The sequence below is a fragment of the Oryzias latipes genome, chromosome 1 (genome assembly GCF_002234675.1).
Source record: "Oryzias latipes chromosome 1, ASM223467v1".
Lineage (NCBI taxonomy): Eukaryota > Metazoa > Chordata > Actinopteri > Beloniformes > Adrianichthyidae > Oryzias > Oryzias latipes.
The window spans coordinates 26741422-26764630 of record NC_019859.2 but is presented as its reverse complement, the minus strand read 5'-3'; the positions used below and the strand labels follow the sequence as shown (position 1 = coordinate 26764630).

The 23209-nt window shown below is 41.4% G+C and overlaps 1 protein-coding gene across 2 annotated transcripts in view; it reads left to right on the top strand.

Annotated features, from left to right (window-relative positions):
- Positions 1 to 23209, top strand: part of trmt1 (tRNA methyltransferase 1) — a 28262-nt gene that overhangs the window by 3513 nt on the left and 1540 nt on the right. For both annotated transcript variants that reach the window (XM_004084214.4, XM_011492386.3), the window contains exons 3-15: positions 216 to 405; positions 4642 to 4829; positions 5656 to 5771; positions 5977 to 6089; positions 7007 to 7155; positions 18394 to 18477; positions 18608 to 18677; positions 18780 to 18914; positions 18999 to 19084; positions 20318 to 20426; positions 20579 to 20655; positions 20754 to 20873; positions 21722 to 21836. In XM_004084214.4, coding sequence (XP_004084262.1) covers positions 216 to 405; positions 4642 to 4829; positions 5656 to 5771; positions 5977 to 6089; positions 7007 to 7155; positions 18394 to 18477; positions 18608 to 18677; positions 18780 to 18914; positions 18999 to 19084; positions 20318 to 20426; positions 20579 to 20655; positions 20754 to 20873; positions 21722 to 21836 — 1552 coding nt within the window. The remainder of the gene's footprint in view (positions 1 to 215; positions 406 to 4641; positions 4830 to 5655; positions 5772 to 5976; positions 6090 to 7006; positions 7156 to 18393; positions 18478 to 18607; positions 18678 to 18779; positions 18915 to 18998; positions 19085 to 20317; positions 20427 to 20578; positions 20656 to 20753; positions 20874 to 21721; positions 21837 to 23209) is intronic.

The following is a 23209-nucleotide window of genomic DNA, read 5'->3' as shown; positions in this document are numbered from 1 at the left end:
GTTCCGAGGTTAAAGAATTTTGACAGACATTTAGACTACAGATACAGGTTTGAGACTTTCAGAGCAGCAGAAATGTTGTTGTTGTTTTGTTTAGTTTCTTTTCTCCCCACAGAACGGCTTAACACACCGGGGCGACCCTGGATTACCTGGAATTTTTAGGCGCAAATTTAAAAAAGTCAGTCGCATGTGCAACCGCCCTTGTCCTGTTTTTCCAGATGTGCTGTGATCACAGAGTTTGCAAGAGATTTGCTGACTCAGCGTGGAGTGAAGGTGGTGGTACCTGGAGATAAGGAGCGGGTGGTTGTTTCCCTGTCAGACGACAACAACGAGGTTGACGTCCAGCCTGAGCAGGACAACGGTGCGGCGGAGCCTCTGTGTTCTGTAACAGCGGGGGAGAAGTGCGAGGTATGCAAGGCGTGCTGTTCCATAATGCTTTGCAACATACATGACTAGCAATGGGTATCGTCAAGGTTTTAACGGTACTGCTACTCTTATTGATACTGCTTATCGCTCCGGTATTTTAACGATACTCTTATCGATACTTTTTGAGGACGAAAAATGAATAAATCAATAACAAAATTAAGAACATAAAGATTTTAATTTCCTCATTATGCAACAATATTGATTTTTTTTAACAAAACATTTTACTTTATACATTTTTCCAACTTGAAAAGTAAAATACATGAAATAAGAAGTTATTTAAAGAAAAAGAAACAGCAATGTTTTGACATATTGCTGTCATGATGTAAATAAAAAAAAAATTAAATAAACTCTTCACTCTAAAATATAATCCAGTTGCATAGGGCATGGTGGAGTATGCAGGTAGATTACAGAAATCCTCTTTTTTTTTGTTGAAAGTTCTGCATATGGTGCGTGATTTGAACTATAATACACACATTCATCTTTGCTAATAATTTACTTTTTCTGCGAGTCCTGTGTTCAAACTTCAAGGGCTTCTGGGGAATTTCCATTGTATTCATCTTCATTACAAGCTGAGTGTGTGACACAGCCGTCCGATGGGGGATTTTGTGTTTTTTGGGGGGGGGGCAAGAGTTCCGACACCGCAACTCTTGCTGCTTCATCAGCAGGGTGCTTAAAAATCCCACACCGTCACAGCTCTAGTTTATATCCTGTGGGACACAAAAAGTGCGACTGGTCCAGTACCGATAGGAGAACCGTTGAGGTCAGATCTTACCGATACTGCGGTCTTGAAGAATGTTGCACCGGTGCTCGTTCAGAACTGGGGCTCAGTACCCATCCCTTTATGACTGGGACAGATGTCAGAAAACTCACTTTGATTCGTTAAACTTAGTTAATACCTTAGATGCAACTGGCCTTACGAGTAGATGCAGGCCGTCTGCGGGCAAAAAATGGGCAAACCTGAACGTGGCCCACGGGACATTTTAAGATTGTAGACTGTTCAGTGAGCCCGAAGAGCGAAAATGTTCATGCACATCTCTTTCTACAGGCATGGTGCGGATGACAGGTTTAGCAAACACGTACAGTCCCTGACAAAAGTCTTGTCGGTAATCCATTTTGTAGAAACAAAAGCGTATAACCTCACTTTTGATGAATCCATTGGTTTTAGAAATGTCTCACATGACAGCTAAAACCCTCCCAAATTATGTTCAATATACTAAAATAAAATTGCTTCACTGAAGAAAGATTGATCATTTAATGAACAGAGAAAGGTCACATTTTGGCAAGACAAAAAGTTTTGTCGCCTACAGAGAGTAATGAGAAAAATAAACAAATAATTTACTTCAAAAACAAAAATGTTGCATAACATCAGTGAATTAAGTAGTGCTACTGTGAGATCCATATTTAATATCTTGTATGACTTCCATGAGCTTGAAGGACTGCATCCATGCGGTTTGACAATGATTCATACAATTTATCGATGAAGTCATCGCAAGTCATAGCAAAGAAAGCAGTCTTACATGCCTCCCAGAGTTCATCAAGATTCTTTGGTTTCCTCTTCCATGCTTCCTCTTTCATTCTACCCCAGACATGCTCAATGATGTTCATGTCTGGTGACTGGGCTGCCCAGTCCTGGAGCACCTTGATCTCCTTCGCCTTGAGGAACTTTGATGAAGAGATGGAAGTATGCGATGGAGCACCATCCTGCTGCAGAATTTGACCCCTTTTATGGTTGGGATTGTGAGAGGTAGCTAATACTTCTTGATATTTTAGGCTATTGATATTGCCTTCCACCCTGCAAATGTTTCGCACACCCCCATACTGGATGTAACCCCAGGCCATGATTTTTCCGCCACCAAACGTAACTGTTTTCTGGGTGAATCTTGGGTCCATGCGGGCTCCAGTTGGTCTCCTGCAATATTTGCGGCGGCTGTGATGTAATTCAAGTGAAGACTCATCTGAGAAATCCACCTTCTGCCACTTTTCCAGCGTCCATCCTTTTAGCAGGCTGTGGGCCTTGGCAAATGCTACACGTTTTTTCAATTGCCTTTTGTTTAGTGCTGGTTTCTGGGCACTGATTCGGTTTTGAGACAGAATTCTACAAACCGTTGTGGTTGACACAGGGACTTGAGGTGACCAGGCCTGGTGGAGCTCTGCTGCAGTGGAAAAGGGGCTGGCCTTGGATTTTCGAACCCACAAACGGTCCTCCCGAGCAGTTGTCTTGCGGGGTCTGCCGGACCTGGGCTTGTCAAAAACATCTCCAGTCTCTTCAAATCTTTTTCTTATTCTTTGTACTTGACGCTGAGACACATTGAAGGTGTCAGCCACCTCAGCAGTGGATCTGGTCTTCAGCCTCTTGATAATCAACGCTTTGGTCTCAGGGTGAATCGTAGGCATGTTGTCAGAGGTCAAGTTGCAGTTGATGTGAAGGCCTGGTGTGCTAGGGTTCTTTTTTTACACACCCACTAATTGATTGATCAGTAATTGATCACAGGTGAGGCTGTAATCTAGGATTGGGTGCATCATATGACAGGGCGACAAAACTTTTGTCTTGCCAAAATGTGACCTTTCTCTGTTCATTAAATGATCAATCTTTCTTCAGTGAAGCAATTTTATTTTAGTATATTGAACATAATTTGGGAGGGTTTTAGCTTTCATGAGACATTTCTAAAACCAATGGATTCATTAAAAGTGAGGTTATACGCTTTTTTTTTATACAAAATGGATAAGCGACAAGACTTTTGTCAGGGACTGTATACAAAATGCAAGGGAGAACCCAAAAACCATCAGTGCCTGTACGGGTCAACTCTTCCACACAGGTCAAGTGACTAAGGCTCAAGCCAAAACCTTAAATGGAAGACTGTCTCAAACTGCAATTCTAAGTGTCTAAGGGCACTAAACTTGAACCCTACTGGTGTTTAGTCTAAAATTGCAGATTGAAAAAACATATAAAATACTAAAAGGCCTGAAACTCACTGTAGACTTTGGCTCCACTTACTAGTGACCTGGGAAGACTTGATACATTCTTCTGACCTGACAATCAAAATTTATGTGAATAATCTCCGCTCTTTGTTTCTGCTGCTCATGCGGAGGGGTGGAGGGGTTTGGACATCACTTCATAACATTCCTCTCTGGTTTCTGCTGTTCTGCTCAGAGGTACATAGACCTGGCGAAGGGAGAACAGGATGTTCTGTGCTTTTGACGGCTCACAGTATCAGTATGCTAGCAAAGTAAGGCTGATTAGTTTGACTTCAGCTGATTTTAATGGAGCAGTTTTAATGCTCCTCACTTTATGCCCAAATAAATATTATATCACTAGATTATTGCTGAAGAAGAAGAATGGCATTAGAGTGGCATTTTTCTAATGAATTCTCAAAACTGCATTTCTGAGTATTTCTTCATTCAAATTCTTGTGAGTCAGGAGCATTATAAAAAATGCAGTTTGAAACAGATTGTATTTGCGAATACATTGTGAATATTTGTGAAAATACACTGAGCAGGCCACAAGCTCCCTGCTCTGCTCCATTCTGATGCATCCACTTGCAGACAAACAGATCCATGAACGTCTTCATTCTCCTTGTCCAAGCTGGTATCTGGCTCATAACTGCATTGCTCCAATATTGCTCGCCACTTTTGTTGCTGGTGCAACGGCATAATCAGAATTAAAAGACCACTGGGAACGCTTTTAAAATACGTTGATAGATGATTGGAATAGGTCTTTAATACAAACATAAAAATTGTATTCCAGTTTTAAACTGAGAAGCTTTTTCTCCTTCATGGTACCTGGCAACACTTACTGCTTGGTCAGATGATTTTTATTCATCTGGTGAAATTTGAATCTATTTATAGTTTTTATAACTATATTTATTTTATTTAAGATTTAAATGAGGTTTTTCTGGTTCAACTGTGTAAAACGTAACATCCACAGATAGAGGGCGCTTCAGCCATGTTTTTCTTGGTAACACCAGATTGTACTGTTGATCTCTGGCTGATCTCTGATTCTGACCTCTGGTTTGTTGTTTCACAATTCATATCTGGTACCTTTGGAATTTTTATTTTGTGTGTGTTTGCAGCTTTTTCAGTATCACTAGAAATGAGAGGAAAACTCCCAAAAAAAGCTGTACTCTTTCCTGGTGCTCTTTTTGAAATGAACTCAATTTTTGTTTTTCCACAAAAATGTTCTTAGTTTCATGCCTTCTTGTTTGCCATCGTTTCCTTCAGCAAGGTCTTCGTGTCTTGGAGGGCCTGGCAGCGTCTGGTTTGCGGTCGGTGCGTTTCGCCCTGGAGGTGCCTGGCCTGCACAGCATCACTGCAAATGACTTCTCCTCCAAGGCGGCAGCCCTCATCGCCCGGAATGCCCAGTACAACGGAGTTGGTCACCTGCTGCAGGCTAGCTGTAGGGACGCCAGGTGACGCCACCTTAACCCCCCTTGGTTGCAACAACTCTTTGCACTTTAAAGTCTCACTCTGATCATGTTTCAATCTATTTTAAAAGTGTTCCCAGTGGTCTTTTGATTATGATTATGCCATTTTAGCCAACATCAAAAAACCTGTCCTTGTCTTGGACTGTCTTGACCGGCCGCTTGATGAAGGGAAAACTGGGGCCATAACACCCACCCCCATAAAAGGAAGAATCAACCAAGTTCTTAAAAAGAGCAAAAGTTAAGCAAAAATAAAAATAAGAAGAATAATGATAAACAGACAGAAAGAAAAAATCAGTAAATGTCCAACCAGTAATGCCAGAACCCATTAACAAAATCAGTGAGATTCTTAGGTGGAGCTGCGTCCTTCCAAGACACACAGACCTGGAAGAGGGAAAAACTGGGGCTTTATAACAGGACATAGTTTCTGCAGAGCGGCAGTAGTTCATCAGAAATGCACCGCTGAGTTGTTGGCAGAACCATTGGCACAGAGCAACCCCACCCCCCTTTCCCTTCGTAATGCTGATATTTCGGAGCAGGGAGCTTGTGGCCCACTCAGCGTATTTTAATTTTCTATGTAACAAATACGATCTTTTTCTAACTGCATTTTTCGTCTGCTCAAGTGAAGTAGTATGCAATTTTGAGCTTAATTTTTATTTAGATGTGTCCTCCATCATTAGAAAAATTCTGCAAGAATATGTTAAAAACACCAAAAACAGGATTTTCTTCAGAGTGGTTCTTTAAATGCTCATAAATGCTCCAGTATATTCATAAAAGCCATTTTTCTAAACTGCCTGAACTTTTCACCGTCCAGCATGCTGATGTATGAGATGCGTAAAAAAAAGGACCGGTACGACGTGATCGACCTGGATCCCTATGGCAGCCCAGTCACCTTTCTGGATGCTGCTGTGCAGTCTGTGAGTGAAGGAGGTGGGTCTTTCAGTGTGACATTCCAGAGCTTCAACACGAGCTTTAACAAACTTCAACGAAGTCTTTTATAGATGTTTGTGTTTGTTAGAAATCAACTTTTAACTAGTTAAGAATCGTTATTAATTTATGAAGCTAATTGTGTATTTTTGAAGTTTCCTGTTTCATCAGAGGTGTATGCTGTTGTTCGCCCTTCTCTGCCCTGCAGGTCTGCTGTGTATAACGTGCACAGACATGGCTGTGATGGCAGGAAACAGTGGAGAGACCTGCTACAGCAAATATGGTTCCATTTCCATCAAAGCCAAATACTGTCATGAAATGGTGAGGCCTCATGTTCTCACGCACAGAGATGCCCTCATGTTTTTCTGTCACTATGCTTTTAAGATCCACTCCAAGCTCCCTGCCCTGCTCCATTCTGATGCATCCATTTGCAGACGACTACATCCATGTATGTCTCTGTTTTCCTCTCCTGAGCTGACATATGGGTTACTGTACGGCTGGATAGCTCCAATATTGCTCGCTGTTTTTGTTGCAGTGGTTATGTTAGGTTGGGGGTGCGCTCCGGCCGCTCTGCAGAAACTATGTCCTAGAACAGTGTTTTTCAACCAGTGTGCCTATGACATGCAATTCTTAAGCCTTTTAGTGTAAACAGTATCCATGTATATTATAATATATTACCTTTGGAAGACTAAAGAATTAAATATTAGTTATTTTCCTGAGCTCTTTTCCTACCCGAAAGTGAGACGATTCAATCTCTGAGGCACCAGCTTTCACTCCTCATTTCACGGCGCCAACCCAGAGCCGGCCTCTGCAGCGTGTCTGTGTCTCGCCCACAAAAACAAACAACCGAATTTTTTTAAAGATGGATGTGAATATTGTGCATATAAAAGTAAAGCGTTCAGCTAATCACCACTAGCTCCGCAGAAAAAGGGGGTGTTTGTGTTAGCCTGGGGGCGGGGCTGGCAGTGCAGACTCTTCTTGGAAGGGGCTGTTCTCACTGGTCTACGTCACAATGTGAGAACCTACTCGTTTTCATGGATTGGGGGCGACTGGTGCTCAGAGCGCAGGTTTTTAAAGGAATGCTCAGAAATGCGTGAACAGATCAAATGACCACTTTGGGGTTGTTTCTGTGAGGAATGAACATTATAATACACTAAAAAGAATAAACATTTTGCATAGTGTAGGCCTTTTAAAATGAAGTTTTAACTGTGTTTTTGCTCATTTGTTTGTTTTTTCAGGCTCTTCGTATAATCCTCCACAGTTTGGATCAGAGAGCAGCTGTGTACCAGCGGTACATCCAACCTCTCCTGTCTGTCAGTGTGGATTTTTATATTCGGGTCTTTGTTCGCGTCTTTACCGGCCAGGCTACCGTCAAAAACTCAGCCAGGTGTTTATGTGCACACACACACACGCACACACACACACGTATGCAAAAAAGCACAAGGAATACTTCTTGATTTCATGTTTTTTGTGATTAGTTACTCTAGATTTACGGATAATCTTTTGGTAAATATGACATTGGCAGGACATCTTGTCAGTGCTGGAGAAAGGGGTCAAGAAAATTCAAAAATACCTGCTAAAAAATCTATTTTACATAGAAATATTGAAAAAGAAAAACAACGAAGTGAGAATTCTTTTATTTTAAGTTCATGTCCCAACAACTTTGTCTGATAACACAGTGTAGAAGCAAATTGCAAAGGTAGTCCTAGGCTCCTATGCAGTGAGGTCAATAAGTATTTGACCACCCTGTGATTTAGCAAGTTTTCCCACTTAAAAGCATGGGGGGTTCTAAAATTTTCATCATAGGTGCATTTCCACAGTGAGAGACAAAATCTGAAGAAACATTCAGAAATCACGTTGTACCATTTTTTTTGTTTTAAAACAATTTATTTGTATATTACTGTGACAAATAAGTATTTGATCACTTGATTATCAGATAGGATTCTGACCAGCAAAGACCTGCTGTTCTGCTTTTAAATAGTCCAACTCCACTCTGCTCATGATTCTAAATTAGTTGCACCTGTTTGAGGTCGTTAGCTTGCATAAAAGCACCTGTGCTCCCCACAAGCAGTCAGAAGTCTAACTACCAACATGGATAAAACCAAAGAGCTGTCAAAAGACACAAGAGACAAAATTGTAGACCTTCACAAAGGTGGAAGTGGCTACGGGGCGTTTACCAAGCAGCTTGGTGAGAAAAGAACAACTGTTGGAGCAATTGTCAGAAAATGGAAGAGGCTAATGATGCCTGTCAATGTCCCTCGGACTGGGGCCCCTTGCAAGCTCTCACCTTGTGGGGTATCGATGATGCTAAGGAAGGTGAAGAATCAGCCCAGGACTACACGGGAGGAGCTGGTCAATGACCTGAAGAGAGCTGGGACCACCGTTTCCAAGGCTACTATAAGTAATCCATTAAAACGTCATGGTTTAAAATCATGTATCGCATGTAAGGTTCCCCTGCTGAAGTCAGCCGATGTCAAGGCCCGTCTGAAGTTTGCCAATCACCATCTTGATGATCCAGAGGAGCCATGGGAGAAAGTCTTGTGGTCAAATGAGACCAAAATAGAACTTTTTGGTCTTAACTCCAATCGGCGTGTTTGGAGGAGAAAGAAGGAGGAGCATCATCCCAAGAACACCATACCTACAGTGAAGCACGGAGGTGGAAGCATCATGCTCTGGGGGTGTTTTTCTGCACAGGGGACAGGACGACTGCACTGTATTAAGGAGAGGATGAACGGGGCTCTGTATTGTGAGATATTGGGCAAAATCCTCCTTACCTCAGTCAGAGCGTTGAAATTGGTGTGGTGGCTGGGTCTTTGACAATGACAATGACCCGAAGCACACAGCCAAGAAAACCAAGAAGTGGCTCCGTAAGAAGCATATCAAGGTTCTGGAGTGGCCTAGCCAGTCTCCAGACCTAAATCCAATAGAGAATCTTTGCAGGGAGCTGAAAGTCCGTGTTGCTCAGCGACAGCCCCAAACCCTGACAGATCTAGAGAAGATCTGTATGGAGGAGTGGGCCAAAATCCCTGCTGCAGTGTGTAGAAACCTAGTAAAGAAACTACAGGAACCGTTTGACCTCTGTAATTCTTAACAATGGCTTCTGTACCAGATATTAAAGTTGTTAACCTCAAGTGATCAAATACTTATTTGTCACAGTAATATACAAATACATTGTTATAAAAAATTGTACAACGTGATTTCTGAATGTTTCTCCAGATTCTGTCTCTCATTGTGGAAATGCACATATGATGCAAATTTTAGACCCCTCCATGTTTTCTAAGTGGGAGAACTTGCTAAATCACAGGGTGATCAAATACTTATTGACCTCACTGTATGTATGGGATCAAATCAGAATGGTTTTAAACTAAATAAAAAAAACAGATTGTAAATACGAAAAAGAAGAAATTGAAAATTTGAAATAAAATGTTTACATTGATCCCTTATTTATTGTGGGAGATACTTTCCACAGTACAGTTAGTGTTGACAGACATGAACATTTTCACATTTTTCCCCTCCTGTTTAAACTTTTAAAGTTCAAACTTTTGTAGAAAAATGTTTTATTTACGAAACTCTGGCAAACTGATGCTACACATGTAGCGTCTGTGAACAGGAGACGCAGCGGAGTTCCAAAGTCTTGAACCGACAGCAGACATCAGGCTCCTTAAAAGCTCTACTTGGACTTTTTTTTTTTTTTTTTTTTTTTTTGAGAACAGTATTTTATTATATTTTTACATAACAAAACAATGAACAAGTCAGCACAGGGTAAACTCAGTCAGTTACACAAGTTGTAGTAATGAGAAAAATAGGGATTACACATGGACATTACTTAACACTATATGTTTTATCTGACCAAAACTGCTTCACCTCTCCTCACCAGTTTCTTGAGAAGACAAAGGAAGAGCATCCCTTTTGTAGTAGACCGATAAGGTCATCAGGAAGATAGTTAAGAAGTGGTTGCCAGATCCGATAAAAATCATCATCATTCCCCCTTAAGGAGGCACTAAGATGCTCCATTGGAAAAATCTGAAACATTTCTTTGTACCATTGGGTAACTGTGGGAGGTTTCTCCCTGATCCACTGCAAAAGAACACATCGTCTCGCCAGGAGCAGGAGTTTTTTCAACAAAATCAACTCTGCAGCAGTTACAGGAAGTTTCTTTGAAGATATATTCAAAAGGAAGAGGGCTGGATCTAGTTTTATTGTTTTGAGTAGTATTGAGGTGAGTTCTTTTGCAACGTTTCTCCAGAATTTGGATATTAATGGACATAGCCAAAAACAATGATAGTAGGTTCCTGTCCGTTTTTTACATTTGATGCATATTTTGGGGACCTGGGGGTTGATTTTATGTAAAAGGTAAGGGGTGCATTGTAGTCTGTGTAATATTCTGTACTGGTTTTCTCTCAGCCTGTTGCACAACGATAATTTATTTACAGATTCAAAGGCCTTGTACCACCTTCCGTCATCTAAGTCAATCCCAAGATCGTTTTCCCACAGCCCTTTAGATCTAGAGTCTTCAAAGTTATCGCATAAAATAACTTTTCTATAAAAGAGGGAGATGAACTTCTTGTTAATAGCTGAGGAAGTAAGGTCCAACAAGAAGCTTTCTATTGGATTTTTGATAGGTTGATTTAGTGGGAGAGAGCATAATGATTCCGCAAAATGCCTAGCTTGAAGAAAACCAAAGAATTGGTAGCGTGGGATCCCGTATTTGATTTGAATTTGTGAGAACGAGGCGATGTTTCCTCCATCAAATAAATCACCCACAAATTTTAACCCTTTTGAGTGCCAATCATTGAAGCTGCTTACTCCCCAGCCAGGGGGGAAAGCTTTGTTATGTATCAAAGGCTTTAATGCCAGTGAGGAGCCTTGTTGGCTGGCCTGCTTGGTGATGTTTCGCCAGATTTTGAGTGTGTTTTTAAGGATGAGATTGTTTGCAACCTCTCCTGGGAGCTCATTAAGATTTATTGAAAGCAAACTTAATAGAGAGTGGGGGGCACAGCTCCAAGCATCCACATGAGGTTCTTCCGGGTTGAGGAAATGTTTGAGCCAGCCATACACTACCCTGGCATGACGGGCCCAGTTGTAGTATAAGAAGTTGGGGAGCGCTTGGCCTCCCTTGTTTAACGGCAACTGTAGAGTCCTCATTTTTAGTCGTGGTCTTTTACCATACCATATAAACCGGGATATAGATCTTTGGATATCTAATATAGCCAATCTGTTAATCCTAAGTGGTAGCATTTGCATCGGGTATAGGAGTCTGGGAAGAGCGTTCATTTTAATTAAGCTGATCCTACCCATGCATGACAAAGGAAGATCAAACCATCTATTCAAGTCATTTTTGACTGATTTTACAGTAGTTGTAAAATTTTGTTTATACAGATCCTTAATTGAAGTCGATACTCTAATCCCCAGGTAAATAAAACCGGAGAGTGACCATTTGAATGGGAAGTCAACTAGTGTGGTGTGGTCTCCAAAGTTGCCTAGAGGCAGCGCTTCCGACTTCTCAAAATTGATTTTATAGCCAGGTATCTCACCAAATTGATTAATAATTGAGATTAGGTTAGGTATGGAATCCTCCGGGTTCGTAATAAACAAAAGGACGTCATCAGCATAGAGTGAGATTTTATGCTCAGTTTTTCCTAAGGTGACACCAGACAGATTTTTGTGATGTCTGATGGTTTCTGCCAGTGGCTCCAATGCAAGGGCGAATAGTAACGGAGATAGGGGACATCCCTGGCGAGTACCTCTAGATAGGGGAATGATATCAGATGTTGACCCGTTTACGCGAATCCTGGCAGTTGGAGATCTATATAAAAGATAAATCCAATTTATAAAATCTGGACCAAGTCCAAACTTGTCTAGCGTATCAAATAGATACTCCCACTCAACACGGTCGAATGCTTTTTCAGCGTCTAACGATAGTATCAGGGCTCTAGTTCTGGAATATTGGGAAAAGTGGATAATATTAAGTAACCTGCGAACATTAGAGTGAGAGTATCTATTCTTAATAAAGCCAGTCTGATCCGGATTTATTAGAGTAGGCAGTACTAACTCCAGCCTTCTGGCGAGTAGTTTTGCAAGTATTTTAATGTCAGTACCAAGTAAACTGATTGGTCTGTAAGAGGCACAATTATCTGCAGGTTTGTCTTTTTTCAGAATTAAAGAGATGTGGGCCAGATTCAGGGTAGGTGGAAGACATCCCCTCATACCCGACTCGCCAAACATATTTGTTAGAGGTCCTACAACCAATTTAGCCATTTTTTTTATAATATTCGGGACCGAATCCATCGGGGCCTGGAGCTTTTCCATTGGGTAGGGAATTGATGGTCTCCATGACCTCATTCTCTGTAATTGGTCTACCCAGATTACGGCATTTTTCCTCTGACAGATAGGGAAAGACAACTCCATTCAGGAAATGCTTCCTTTTAATTGATGTGTTTTGACACTCTGAAGTGTACAGATTTCGAAAGAATTCTTTCATTATATTACAAATGTTTTTGGATTTGAAATGGTGAGTATTAGTATAGTCTTTGAGAGATGATATTATGGTAGGGGCAGTCCGACCTCTCGCCAGTCGGGCCAGTAGTCTACCAGGTTTGTTACCAGATGTGAATAAACGATGTTTGGCAAAAAATACAGCAGATTCAGCCTTTTGAGTTAGTAAGTGATCCAGCGCAGATCGGGCAGCTTCCAGTTTTTAAAACCAGTGGTAGAAAAAGACATTTTGAGCTCTCTGTCCAAATTTTTAATTTGTTGTTCTAAGTCTAGTTGTTTTGATAAGACAATTTTTTCCTCGCTGCTGTATAGGAGATAATAGAACCCCTCATAAAGGCTTTTCCAGCCTCCCATAAGATGGAAGCTGAGGTATCAGATGTATCATTTTTGGAAATGTAAAGTTTCCACTCTGCTTCCAAGTAGGATCTAAAAGCAGGGTTGCTAAGTAAAAGCGAATTCAGGTGCCATTGTCTAGCCTGTGGGTCATAGTAAGGGGGCATGAGTTCAACTGTGACAGAAGAGTGATCAGAGAGGGGACAAGTGTTAATAGAGCATGATTTAGTCCGATCGATAATTGGTCTGGAAACAAAGATATAATCAATTCTTGAGAAGGAATGGTGAGGATGAGAGAAGAATGTAAAATTTTTTCCTTGAGGGTTGATGACCCTCCATGCATCTAATAATCCAAGAGCTGTACACAAATCTGTTGTAGCATGAGATATTTTGGAAGGGGGACTTTTTTTTGCTGGTTTGTGATCTAAATTAGGGTTTAAGCCACAATTAAAGTCGCCTCCAAGTATGATGTGGCCAGGACATATTGCCGAAACTTCAGCTAACTAATAATTTTGAGTAAAATGAGCCTTCATAGCTATTTGGAGCATAAACACTTCCTATCATAATTTGTTCCCCATACAAAAATCCAGTGATCAAGACAAATCGTCCCTCTTTGTCCTGTACAATTTTATCAATTGTGAATGGCAAGTGTTTGTGAATGAGTATTGCCACTCCTCTACTTTTTGAGGTATATGAGGCAAAGAAGATTTGGCCAACCCAATCACGTCTGAGTTTCAAATGTTCTGGGTCAGTTAGGTGGGTTTCCTGTAGAAGTGCTACCTGCACCTTATCTTTTTTAAGCATGGAGAGTAATTTACGCCTCTTCACCACGTGGTTGATACCTTTGACATTAAGTCACCTTACCTTTGACATTAATTTTTATATCACTCATAAGGTAAGTAACCTTTAGCTATCAGATAAAGGTGATTTAGTTTGAGAAATGTAACAGAGTGATACAAGATGACCCCATATGCATGAACTATATTGGATTGATTAAAGAGTTGTGCTGTCATAAACAAACCTATTCTGAACATCAGGAGATCAAACAGAACAGTTAAGTCTACAGAAAACCCAAACAAAAACACCCATTGTAACATGTGGCTTTCAGGAGCCTGGAAAGTTGGGTAATAGGAAAAAACAACAAAAAAAAAACTCAAAAACTACAAACGTCCTATGACAAAAAGAAGAAAATATGGCCACGTGCTGCTGAGGTTTGTTATTGTCCCTGGAGAAGGAGAGAAGGAAGAAGAAAAAAAAAGAAAGTCCCCCGAAGCAATCCCACCCCCGCCCCCACTATGCGTCAACCTCACTCTTCTAATAACAGAAATACTCTTTTAGTCTTATCTAGATTCTAAACGTAAAGGGCTTCAAAAATAGATAAATAATAAAATAAAAAAATTGAAAAAAAAAAAAGTTATATTAAAATGTTAAATTGCGCATGAGCATTTCTATGGCATTTAAGATATACTTCAAAAATAATCCTGACAGGAGATTATTTTTCCATCAGTTTGTAGTATTTCTCAGTTGTGGATGAATATTTACCACATAATGCAAGAGAAAAAAAAAGGAGGAAGAAAAAAAAAAGAACAGCTTTACAAACTTGTTGGATCCTCTTCTGTAGCATCTAGACCAATGCGTTGAGAAAGTCTTCAGCAGCACTTTTTGTTTCAAACTTGTGATCCGATTCGTTGTGGTGCACCACCAGTGTGGCTGGATAGCGCATGTTGAAGCGGATCCCTTTACTGATCAACGCCTGGCATACTCCGTTGAACACCCGGCGTTCCTCTCTGACAGCCGCAGAGAGATCCTGCTGGATGTAGATCCGCTGACCGTCGTGTTCCAGCGTGAGTTTTTTTTCGGAGCGCTGTGAGTATCCTCGATTTGTCCCTCAAGTTGTGGAGTTTAATATTCACCGGGCGAGGACGTGCATTCCGCGGTCCCAAGCCGCGGTGCGCACTTGATCGCGGGGTTCGCGTCAAGCCCGAGCAGGGTCGGCAGCCACGACTCGAAAAACTGCAAGGGTTGGTTTCCCTCCGTGCCCTCCTTTAGATTAAGGATGCGGATATTGTCACGTCTGCTCCGGTTTTCCATTTCGACCATGCCAGCTTCCAGTTCTTTGATTTTCTTTTCAGTTTGGTGACTTTTTCTTGCAGGACAGACAGCGTGTCCTCTACGCATGACACGCGCTGCTCTGCCTCCGTAATACGCTTAGAGTGGCTCTCCAGGGTCGCCGAGAACCTATCCAAGGTTTCGGAGAGTTTAGAAAATTTGTCCTCCATTATTTCACAAAAGTTTTGAGAGACCTCCCGTATCAAGGCGGAGGTTTCCATAATTGGTGGAGACTGAGTGTTGTCCGCAGGCGAGTTATCTGCTGCATTTAGCGATGTGCTAGCAGAGGGTGTTAGCATCGTTTTCCGCGTCTGTATTTTCGTTTGTTTCGACATTTTTGAATTGAAACTGCTCCTCAGGTAACCGGTGTGGATTAGATGTATCTGGCTTATCCAATAAGCTGAGGCAAAAAAGAGTGATCCAAGGTAGAAGTGGGAGCGGGAGCACGACAAAAACACGTCCCTCAGTCAGCCATCATCACGTGACCCTCCATACTTGGACTTTTTAACATATTAGTCAACGTTAAACCTTTTAAGACAGACTGAGTGGTCTTTTAAAGGAACTTAAGCATTTAGTAGTTCTAGTTCAGGGGTCTCAAACTCAATTTACCTTGGGGCCTCTGAAGGCCGAGTATGGCTGAGGGTGGGCTACGATCTCAGAGTGCATGCACACGAGCGCAGCTCATGGGTGTCTGCGCGTCAATGCTAATTTAAATCAGAAATCCTGTAGACCAGTGGCGGTTTTTGATATGGGCGATGTGGGCGGTCGCCTAGGGCGGCACTTTTCAGGGGGCGGCATTTGCCGTGCCTGATGCGTTACACATGTAAGGGTTAATGGCCGACGAAGTGTGCGGTTACTACTTTTTAACGCACGCCGTGGAAGCCTGAACCGTCCGACGCGAAGCGGAGGACGGTTGCTTCCGCGAAGTGCGTTAAAAAGTAGTAACCGCACACTTCGAAGGCCATTAACCCGCTTATACCATGGTCACTTACAAAAGCAATACATATTAACCAGGTTTTAGTCCTTAATTCTTGTTTTTTTTTTCGATTTGTATCACTTTTCTCATAAACAGCGGACTATATGTTACGTGATGCGGCGCATCGCGCCGCATCACGTAACATATAGTCCGCGTCGCGCAGCACCACCGCTGCAGTCAAGATTCAGCGATATATATATGCTGATCGTCCCGATGGGTTGAATAAAGCATCAATTCAGAGGGAAAGTTAATCGCTTACCGCTTGTTTTTGCCCCGATGATGAAGCAAAAGGTTGTTTTACAGAAGCCGGCGCAGTGATACAAATCATTTAAGCTAGCCGACCGGAACTTCTTTTTTCACCGTGCGGTTATCAGGTTTTAACGCATACCCAGCAGCCAATCAGAATCAAGTATTCAACCGGACCATGGTATAAAATGTGCTAACTTGTTATATTCAAAGAGGCAGCTTGGAGCTTTTAACTTGAAGTTGCTTCAGCAGCCGACACTTAATGCTTTTGTTTTGACACATCAGACTGTTAAGAATGTCTTCGTCCTATGTCCTCTTCACACTTAAGGTGCAAAAAAAAAAAAAAAAAAAAAAAAAAAAAAAAGGATAATCAATGTAAAACAGGCACATGAAAGGGAATTAGGCAGAACAAACACCCGTGCTCAACCCAATTTCGACAAAAGCAGGCAATGGGGATTATTTCCCACAATTCTTTGCTCCGACACAGCAGACCCGATGCGCACGTGACCACCGCCCTCTGCTGTAAGACGCTTGCGGCCACACCTCTTTGCGGTGGTGTTTGGAACGTAAGTCAAAAAACTCGAGAGGGGAGCGCAATTCTCCGGTGGCTGGCTGAATCACACTAACAGGTGATTGGGAGTCTTTTTCTATCTGACAATCAACTCTGAGCCGCAGCTGCGCCTCCCGTCATAGAGACGGAGCCGCATGTGTCAGAGGAAAGGGGAGGGGGAGGGGGGATGAGCGCAGACCATTTTTTATGGATTGAGTTTTTTTGGAGGATTTCTACTGTTGGTGTTGCACAAATTTAGGGAAATGCCAAATATTTTTGGAGTAATCCCACTGATGAGTTCTAAGATTTAGTCTTTAATGTTTTGTAAGACCTAAACATATTAATCACAATAAGTTTTATTTTTTAGATCTAATCCCTCTGATATATTTCACAAAGACACACACAGGACGTCTCACATTAAGAAATTATTGCTAAAAATGAAGCAGGAGTCCAGCTCTAAAAAAAATGCTCTAAAAAATGATAAAAGAGCAAAAAAATGGAATTATTTGATTTGTAATTTCTTATTAATATTTCCAGGCTTTCTTTGTTTTGTCCTGCAGCATGTTCATATTTGGATAATTTTGACAGAATATATTTCTATGGATTAATGTTCCTGTTTTTATTCATATTTATGTTCAAAAAGTTTAGTTTAAAAGGTTTAAAAGCTTAGCTTTAGTGTGTTCAGTAAATGTTTATCTTCTTCGGCCCAAAACCTTAAGCGTGTTTTTAACTTAGGTCCCTGTGTGACTGAGTTTGACCCCCCTGTAATACGAGTCTAGAAAATTCATGCATTTTTTGAGTAAAATGGCTAAATAGAAGATAGGGAACACAACAGGATGTTGTCAAATTTTGTATGTGTGCGGGGGGGGGGGGGGGGGGGGGGGGGGGCGCTGGTGGGGTTACTCGCCCAGGGAGTAAGTTAGTGTAGAACCGCCACTGCTGTAGACCCTTTACATTTCTGATTGTCATGATATATTTTTTGAGCTTTTAAGTGTATTATAATGTTTATTTATCTCAAAATGAAACCCCAAAGTAGTATTTTGATTAATTCACACATTAATGAGTTTTCTTCTAAAAACCTGCGCTCTGAGCACCAGCCCCTCCCAATCCATGAAAATTGGGACTTAACAAAGTTAGGAACAGCCTCTTCCAGGAAGTCTTTGCTGCCAGAACCGCCCCCAGGCAAACGCACACACACTTTATCCATGAATCTATCCCTAATCGGCAAAAACGCTTTTATTTTATATGGACAATCTGCACATCCATCTTTGCAAATCGTTGAATGTTGTTCAAGTTCAATTTTTATCTAAATTAAGTCCAGTATAAAACAAAAGATCTGATCGCGATCAAAGATTTATGTAGATCTGAAGAGCTGTGTGTTTCTCTACCGGAGGCACGGCATAGAGGAGATTGATTGACAAGGTATCCAGCCAATCAGGACACAGGACAGGGTGCGCTGTTTGAAAAAAACAATAGCCGCATAATTGCTCTAAAACATTAAACAAAATCGTGAAAGATGAACTGCAACATAGAAATGGAAGACTGTCTTCTGTTCTATTTGAAAAAGACTTAGTTTCAGATCAGGGCATAGACTGCAGAAGGGGGGAATAAAATGTCCTGTTCTATGTAGGTCTCCATCGCATGGCCAGACTTATGAGGGGAAAAGATTATGAGTCTCTGATATTGTTCCGGAGGCAGAACCAAACATGGAGGCGGGCCGTACTTTGCCCACTCCTGGCCTAGACTAACAAAAGCATTGCCTTAAGGGTGGCTTATTTTGAGGCATAAAGTCCTGAGCTGCTCAGGAGTTTTTATCTTTCTTCTCACTCACTACTTCACTTTCTGCTCTTTCTGGTGAGCTAGGACGTGAGCCGGCGGCCTGTGCCTGAATGTTGACTTTATATTTTGTGTTTCAGTAAACAGGCTCTGCTGTACAACTGCATTGGCTGCGGGTCTTTCCATTTGCAGAGAATGGGCCGGAAAACAATCAACGGAAAGAAGTAAGACATTGTTCCTGTTGGGACTTAAATTTTGGGAAGGTGGATCTAAGTTTGTTGTGTGGGTCACGCATGAGAGCTGCAGGACAGCAGTATGACAGAGGCTCCTCCTTCAATGTTTTCTCCATTTCAGTGTGAAGTATTCCGCTGCCACAGGGCCGCCTGTGGGCCCCGAGTGTCAGCACTGCGGACACAGACATCAGGTGGCGCACTAACACACCACCCTGTAGATGCAGCACACAAACACATACAATGTGCTCAATTGTTGACTCTTTTGAAGAATGTTTTTTATAACCTTCCTCTAGCTGGGGGGACCCATCTGGGCCGAGCCCATCCACGACTTGAGGTTTGTCCAAAAGGTGTTGTCTGCTGTGTCGGGGAACCCCTCCAGATTTGGGACGTCGAAGCGTATCGAGGGCGTGCTCAGCATGGTGACGGAGGTACCTCCTTTTTATTCCTAAAGCAAAGGGGCTTCTGTGCTTTCAAACGCATCACCACAACTTTGATTCTTTGGCTTTTTTCAGGAGTTGGAGGATGTGCCTCTTTACTACACTATTGACAACCTGAGCAGCACCCTGCACTGCAATACTCCACCTCTGCTCCAGTTTAGGTATAAACACAACCCATATTCGCACTAGATAACATTCTTATTTTGAATTTATCCAAAACATTCAAAGCAGGTCAAATAAATGACACTGATAAATGATAATAAGCAGGTGAGATGCAACAGTAACAATTTCATTAAAGCCGTGAGCGGTGTTGAACGGCCCGCAGGCAGGCACTACCCTCTCTTGCTCTCAACGCTCCTCTTTGACCCTACCTCCTGGCTGAACTGCCACTACATGTCCCATTGTCCCCCTCTGCACCTTGGTCAGAGCTACACATGACAGAATTCCACTTTTGTCAAAATGGCAGCTTTTCTGTTGGAAACAAAGGCTTCAGATAAACATGAAATATGGCTTTTTAAGACATTAAGGTTGTTGGATTTTCGTTAAAAACTTCAAAATCATAGTTAAATCACCACTAAGAAAGTTTTATTTAAAAAATGTATTCTAATAGGGGACTTTAAATGCTTCAAGCTGCCGTGAAATTCTTTTAGCATGTGTGTAAACATTTAGTGTAACTTTTTATCGCAGTTTACGCTGTCTTTTGCGATCCACATATCGCACAGGCTCATGTGTGAACGGGTGTACCTGGGTCCCATTGATTCTTAAACATTGTCTGATTTTTTAAGGGTATTAAGCTTAACCAGGTTTCTGTGTCCGACCACTGATCTACTGATCTTCATCGTTTCCTGTCTTTTGAGCTCCTTTCGAAGTACTTTAAGGTCTTGAAACCTCCGTCTGTTTTGCCATCTTTGTCTGGAAGAGACCTTGCTGATGCCGTGTTCCATCTTTCCATGAAATGGACCCATCATCCTTAACTTCATGTTGGTAGTTTGTTTTTTTTCTAACCCAGTTTATGCATCAGTTCAGGACTGGGTTTCAACCTATGTGTGACACTGATGATCATTAGCATCCGTTTGGTAGAAGTGGTTGATCAAACACTGCATTATGATCCTACAAAATCACTGACTTGATTCTAGTGGATCTATCAGAACCGATGCAGATTTGAAGGCTGAAACACCAGAGATGGATTTGACTTGGATTTCTCTGTTGTTCGCTCACTTTGCATTTTGTAATTTGCTCCAAATAAACTATATGATTCAATGTCTACCAAATAATATTTACATCAAAGTGTATGCAGTGCTGCTTTGGTTGATTCAGCTCAGATAAAGATGCATTTATGAGCAGGACATGTGTCTGCTTGCACCCAGACGTAAAGGCGGATCTCCTGTCTGCAGGTCTGCTCTGCTTCATGCTGGTCACAGGGTTTCTATGTCTCACGCCTGTAAAAATGCCATCAAGACAGACGCTCCTCCCGCTGCTATCTGGGACATCATGCGATGTTGGGTAAATAATTAAATGCTATTTCTTTATTTGAAGATTCCTCTTGCTGTTGAGTAAAACACAGAAAAAGAGGATTCAAACCGTGTTCCAGAGACCTGTGCAACTGGAAAGGAAGGGCTGTAAACACGCAGTTGTGATTTGGTTGTCTGCTGTAGGAGAAGACAAACCCTGTGAAGAGGGAGAAGCTGTCTCCCACCAGCCCCGCATTCAAGATTTTGTCCTGTGAGCCCAGGTGAGATCCGTGAGAACATCTGTTTCTGAGAGTTGGAGCTCCAAAGATGTTTGTTTTAGCCTAAAATGTTGGCTAACAGTGTGTGTGTGTTTGTGTAGCTTTGAGGCCTGTTTCAGGGTAAGAGAAGATGCCAACCCTCAGTCCCGTAAACGCCATTTGACCCGGTTCCAGGAGAACCCTCAGGCCTTCTGGGGACCCAAAGCTCGAGCCAAAGCCGGGTAAATGAAGCAAACAGACACACATTCCCACAGCGGATTCATCTCCAACATCAACAAATCACTTGATGCAAAGACAATTAAAAAAGAAAACATCACAACGAAATAGATTTCCCAAAAAATTAAACAAAAAATAAATTGTAAAAAAAAAAAGTAATTCCCAGAAATGAGGTTTTTTAAGCTAGAACCCCAATTTATGTAGAAAAAAAACATACTTGAAATCCATTAAACAGAGGACCCTGACTCTAAATGTTAAAAATTCTAATTTTTAAATGGAATTATAGAAATGAATACACTTTTTAATGGTATTCAAATTTTTTGGGGGAAAAAATAAGCAGTTCTTGGGTTCCCAGTTTTTGTTTGTCATGTTTCAACATTTAATTTATGATCTCTGGAAATGTTTTTTTCCATAACTTTTTTTTTTTAAAGTTTTGGTTTCTGGAAATTTTGTTTTGAATGTCTTTTTGGAGAAAGTAATTTGGTCATGTGATTTGCCATTCAGGGTCACAACCTAATCCAGCAACAAGTTGGCATTTAATCAAATTCAAGAATTAGGAAGCACAAACTTTGGACAAATATTGTAAAGGCTGAGCATCGTATTTCTGGAGTAAATGATCCGTTTTTAAGCCTGCATAGTGAGTGTTAAACATGGCAATGGTGGTGTGATGGTTTGGGCCATTACCTGCATTCACAAATACATGCTTCCAGTTGTCATAGTAACATTTGAACAGTTTTAATGTGGGACTTTTGGGAAACTGATTTTGTGTTGAAGAATGACGTTTGTTTCTCTTTCTTTTGGGGTAGTCGCAGCTTTTCTATAACTCTCTGCACCCTCTTTATGCCCTGTGTAGGGGTGGCATCAGTATGGACCTACAGGACAAAAGGAAAAAATGCCAGAACAAGAGAAAGGGACAAATAACAGACTCTTCTCAGCTCAAGAACTTTCCCTGCAAAAAGTTCAAAAAGGTACAGGTTTACCAAAGCTACTGCCTTATCTACTGTGATGCTTTATTTATGTGTTTGGGTCACAAAGTCCACATAAGGTAGTCAACTTGTTGTATTTCTCTAACTCATAACCCTTGTGCTATCCTATGGGGTCGAAGGTGGAAAGATTTCATGTCATCCATGGACACCAGTGAGGTTCACAAATCATTGAAGAAAAAAGGTTCAGAGCACTGTCTAGTGGGTCTAGATCAGTGTTTTTCAACCTTTTCTGAGCCACGGCACACTTTAACCTTAAAAAAAATCCCGCGGCACACCAGCATCCAAAAAAAAAAAAAGGAGAAACTCATGGTCTGTATTGATCTACAGTCCCTCCGCAATCTCACATGCATTTTTGAGAAAATTGTGTCAGAAAAAGCTGGAAACTGCAGCTGTTTTCTTTTCTAAAAAATGCAATAAAAGTTAAGTTAGAAGATTTAAAAACCGATTGATGTGTGTTCGTTTTTTCAAGACGTTTAACAACAGATCTCCTTGTGCGCTGTCAATCTCATGACCCAATGCATCATGGGAGATGTAGTGCATAAAACGGCTGGAGATCGGTTTTCGGAGCTTCAGTGTTTTGTTCACTTGTTCCACGGTCTGATACCGGATTTTGTGCAAAGCTACACCGCTAAAGACGAGCTTTAGCTGCTATTTTTGTTAGAACTGAGCGACTTTACGAGCTAAATCGGGACAAGGAAGTGAAGACTTTAACCACGTCTGATTGGTCAGACTGATGACATGTGATTAAGCTCCCCAAGAATGATTGGTGGAGACAGTTAAAGGGACGGGACTTTTCCAAAATACAGCCGAAGGTGCAGCTGAATCGCGGTACTGTACAGTCATTCTTATCAAAATGTCTTTAATAAAATAAAATAAACGTAAAGAAAATGTATTTTACATCTTTTATATTCCTAACTCCTCAGTGTTTTATCAGGGCCTGTTTGGATGAACAGAGAGCTGAAATCCTGGAGATGGGAAATGTTTTTAGATCAGTTAATGAGGACAATTTCCCACGGCACACTTGACCATCTCCCACGGCACACTAGTGTGCCGCGGCACACTGGTTGAAAAACACTGGTCTAGATGACTCAACTCCCAATGGTAAAGTGCCTAGGATAGCACAAGGGTTACATCTGATCGAACTCTGTGTTGGAGACCTCTGTCTCAAGCAGTGGTCCCCAACCCCTGGGATAAGAAAAATACATCTACTCTAACTTTGATTATTTATGTTTTGTTTATTTTCTGATTCTGAGAGAACTTTTATTTTGAAAAACCATCTAATTCTTCCCACCACATAACCAACTATAACTTCAGTCGCTTGGACACATTTTATAAATACATCTGCTAGCTTCTTA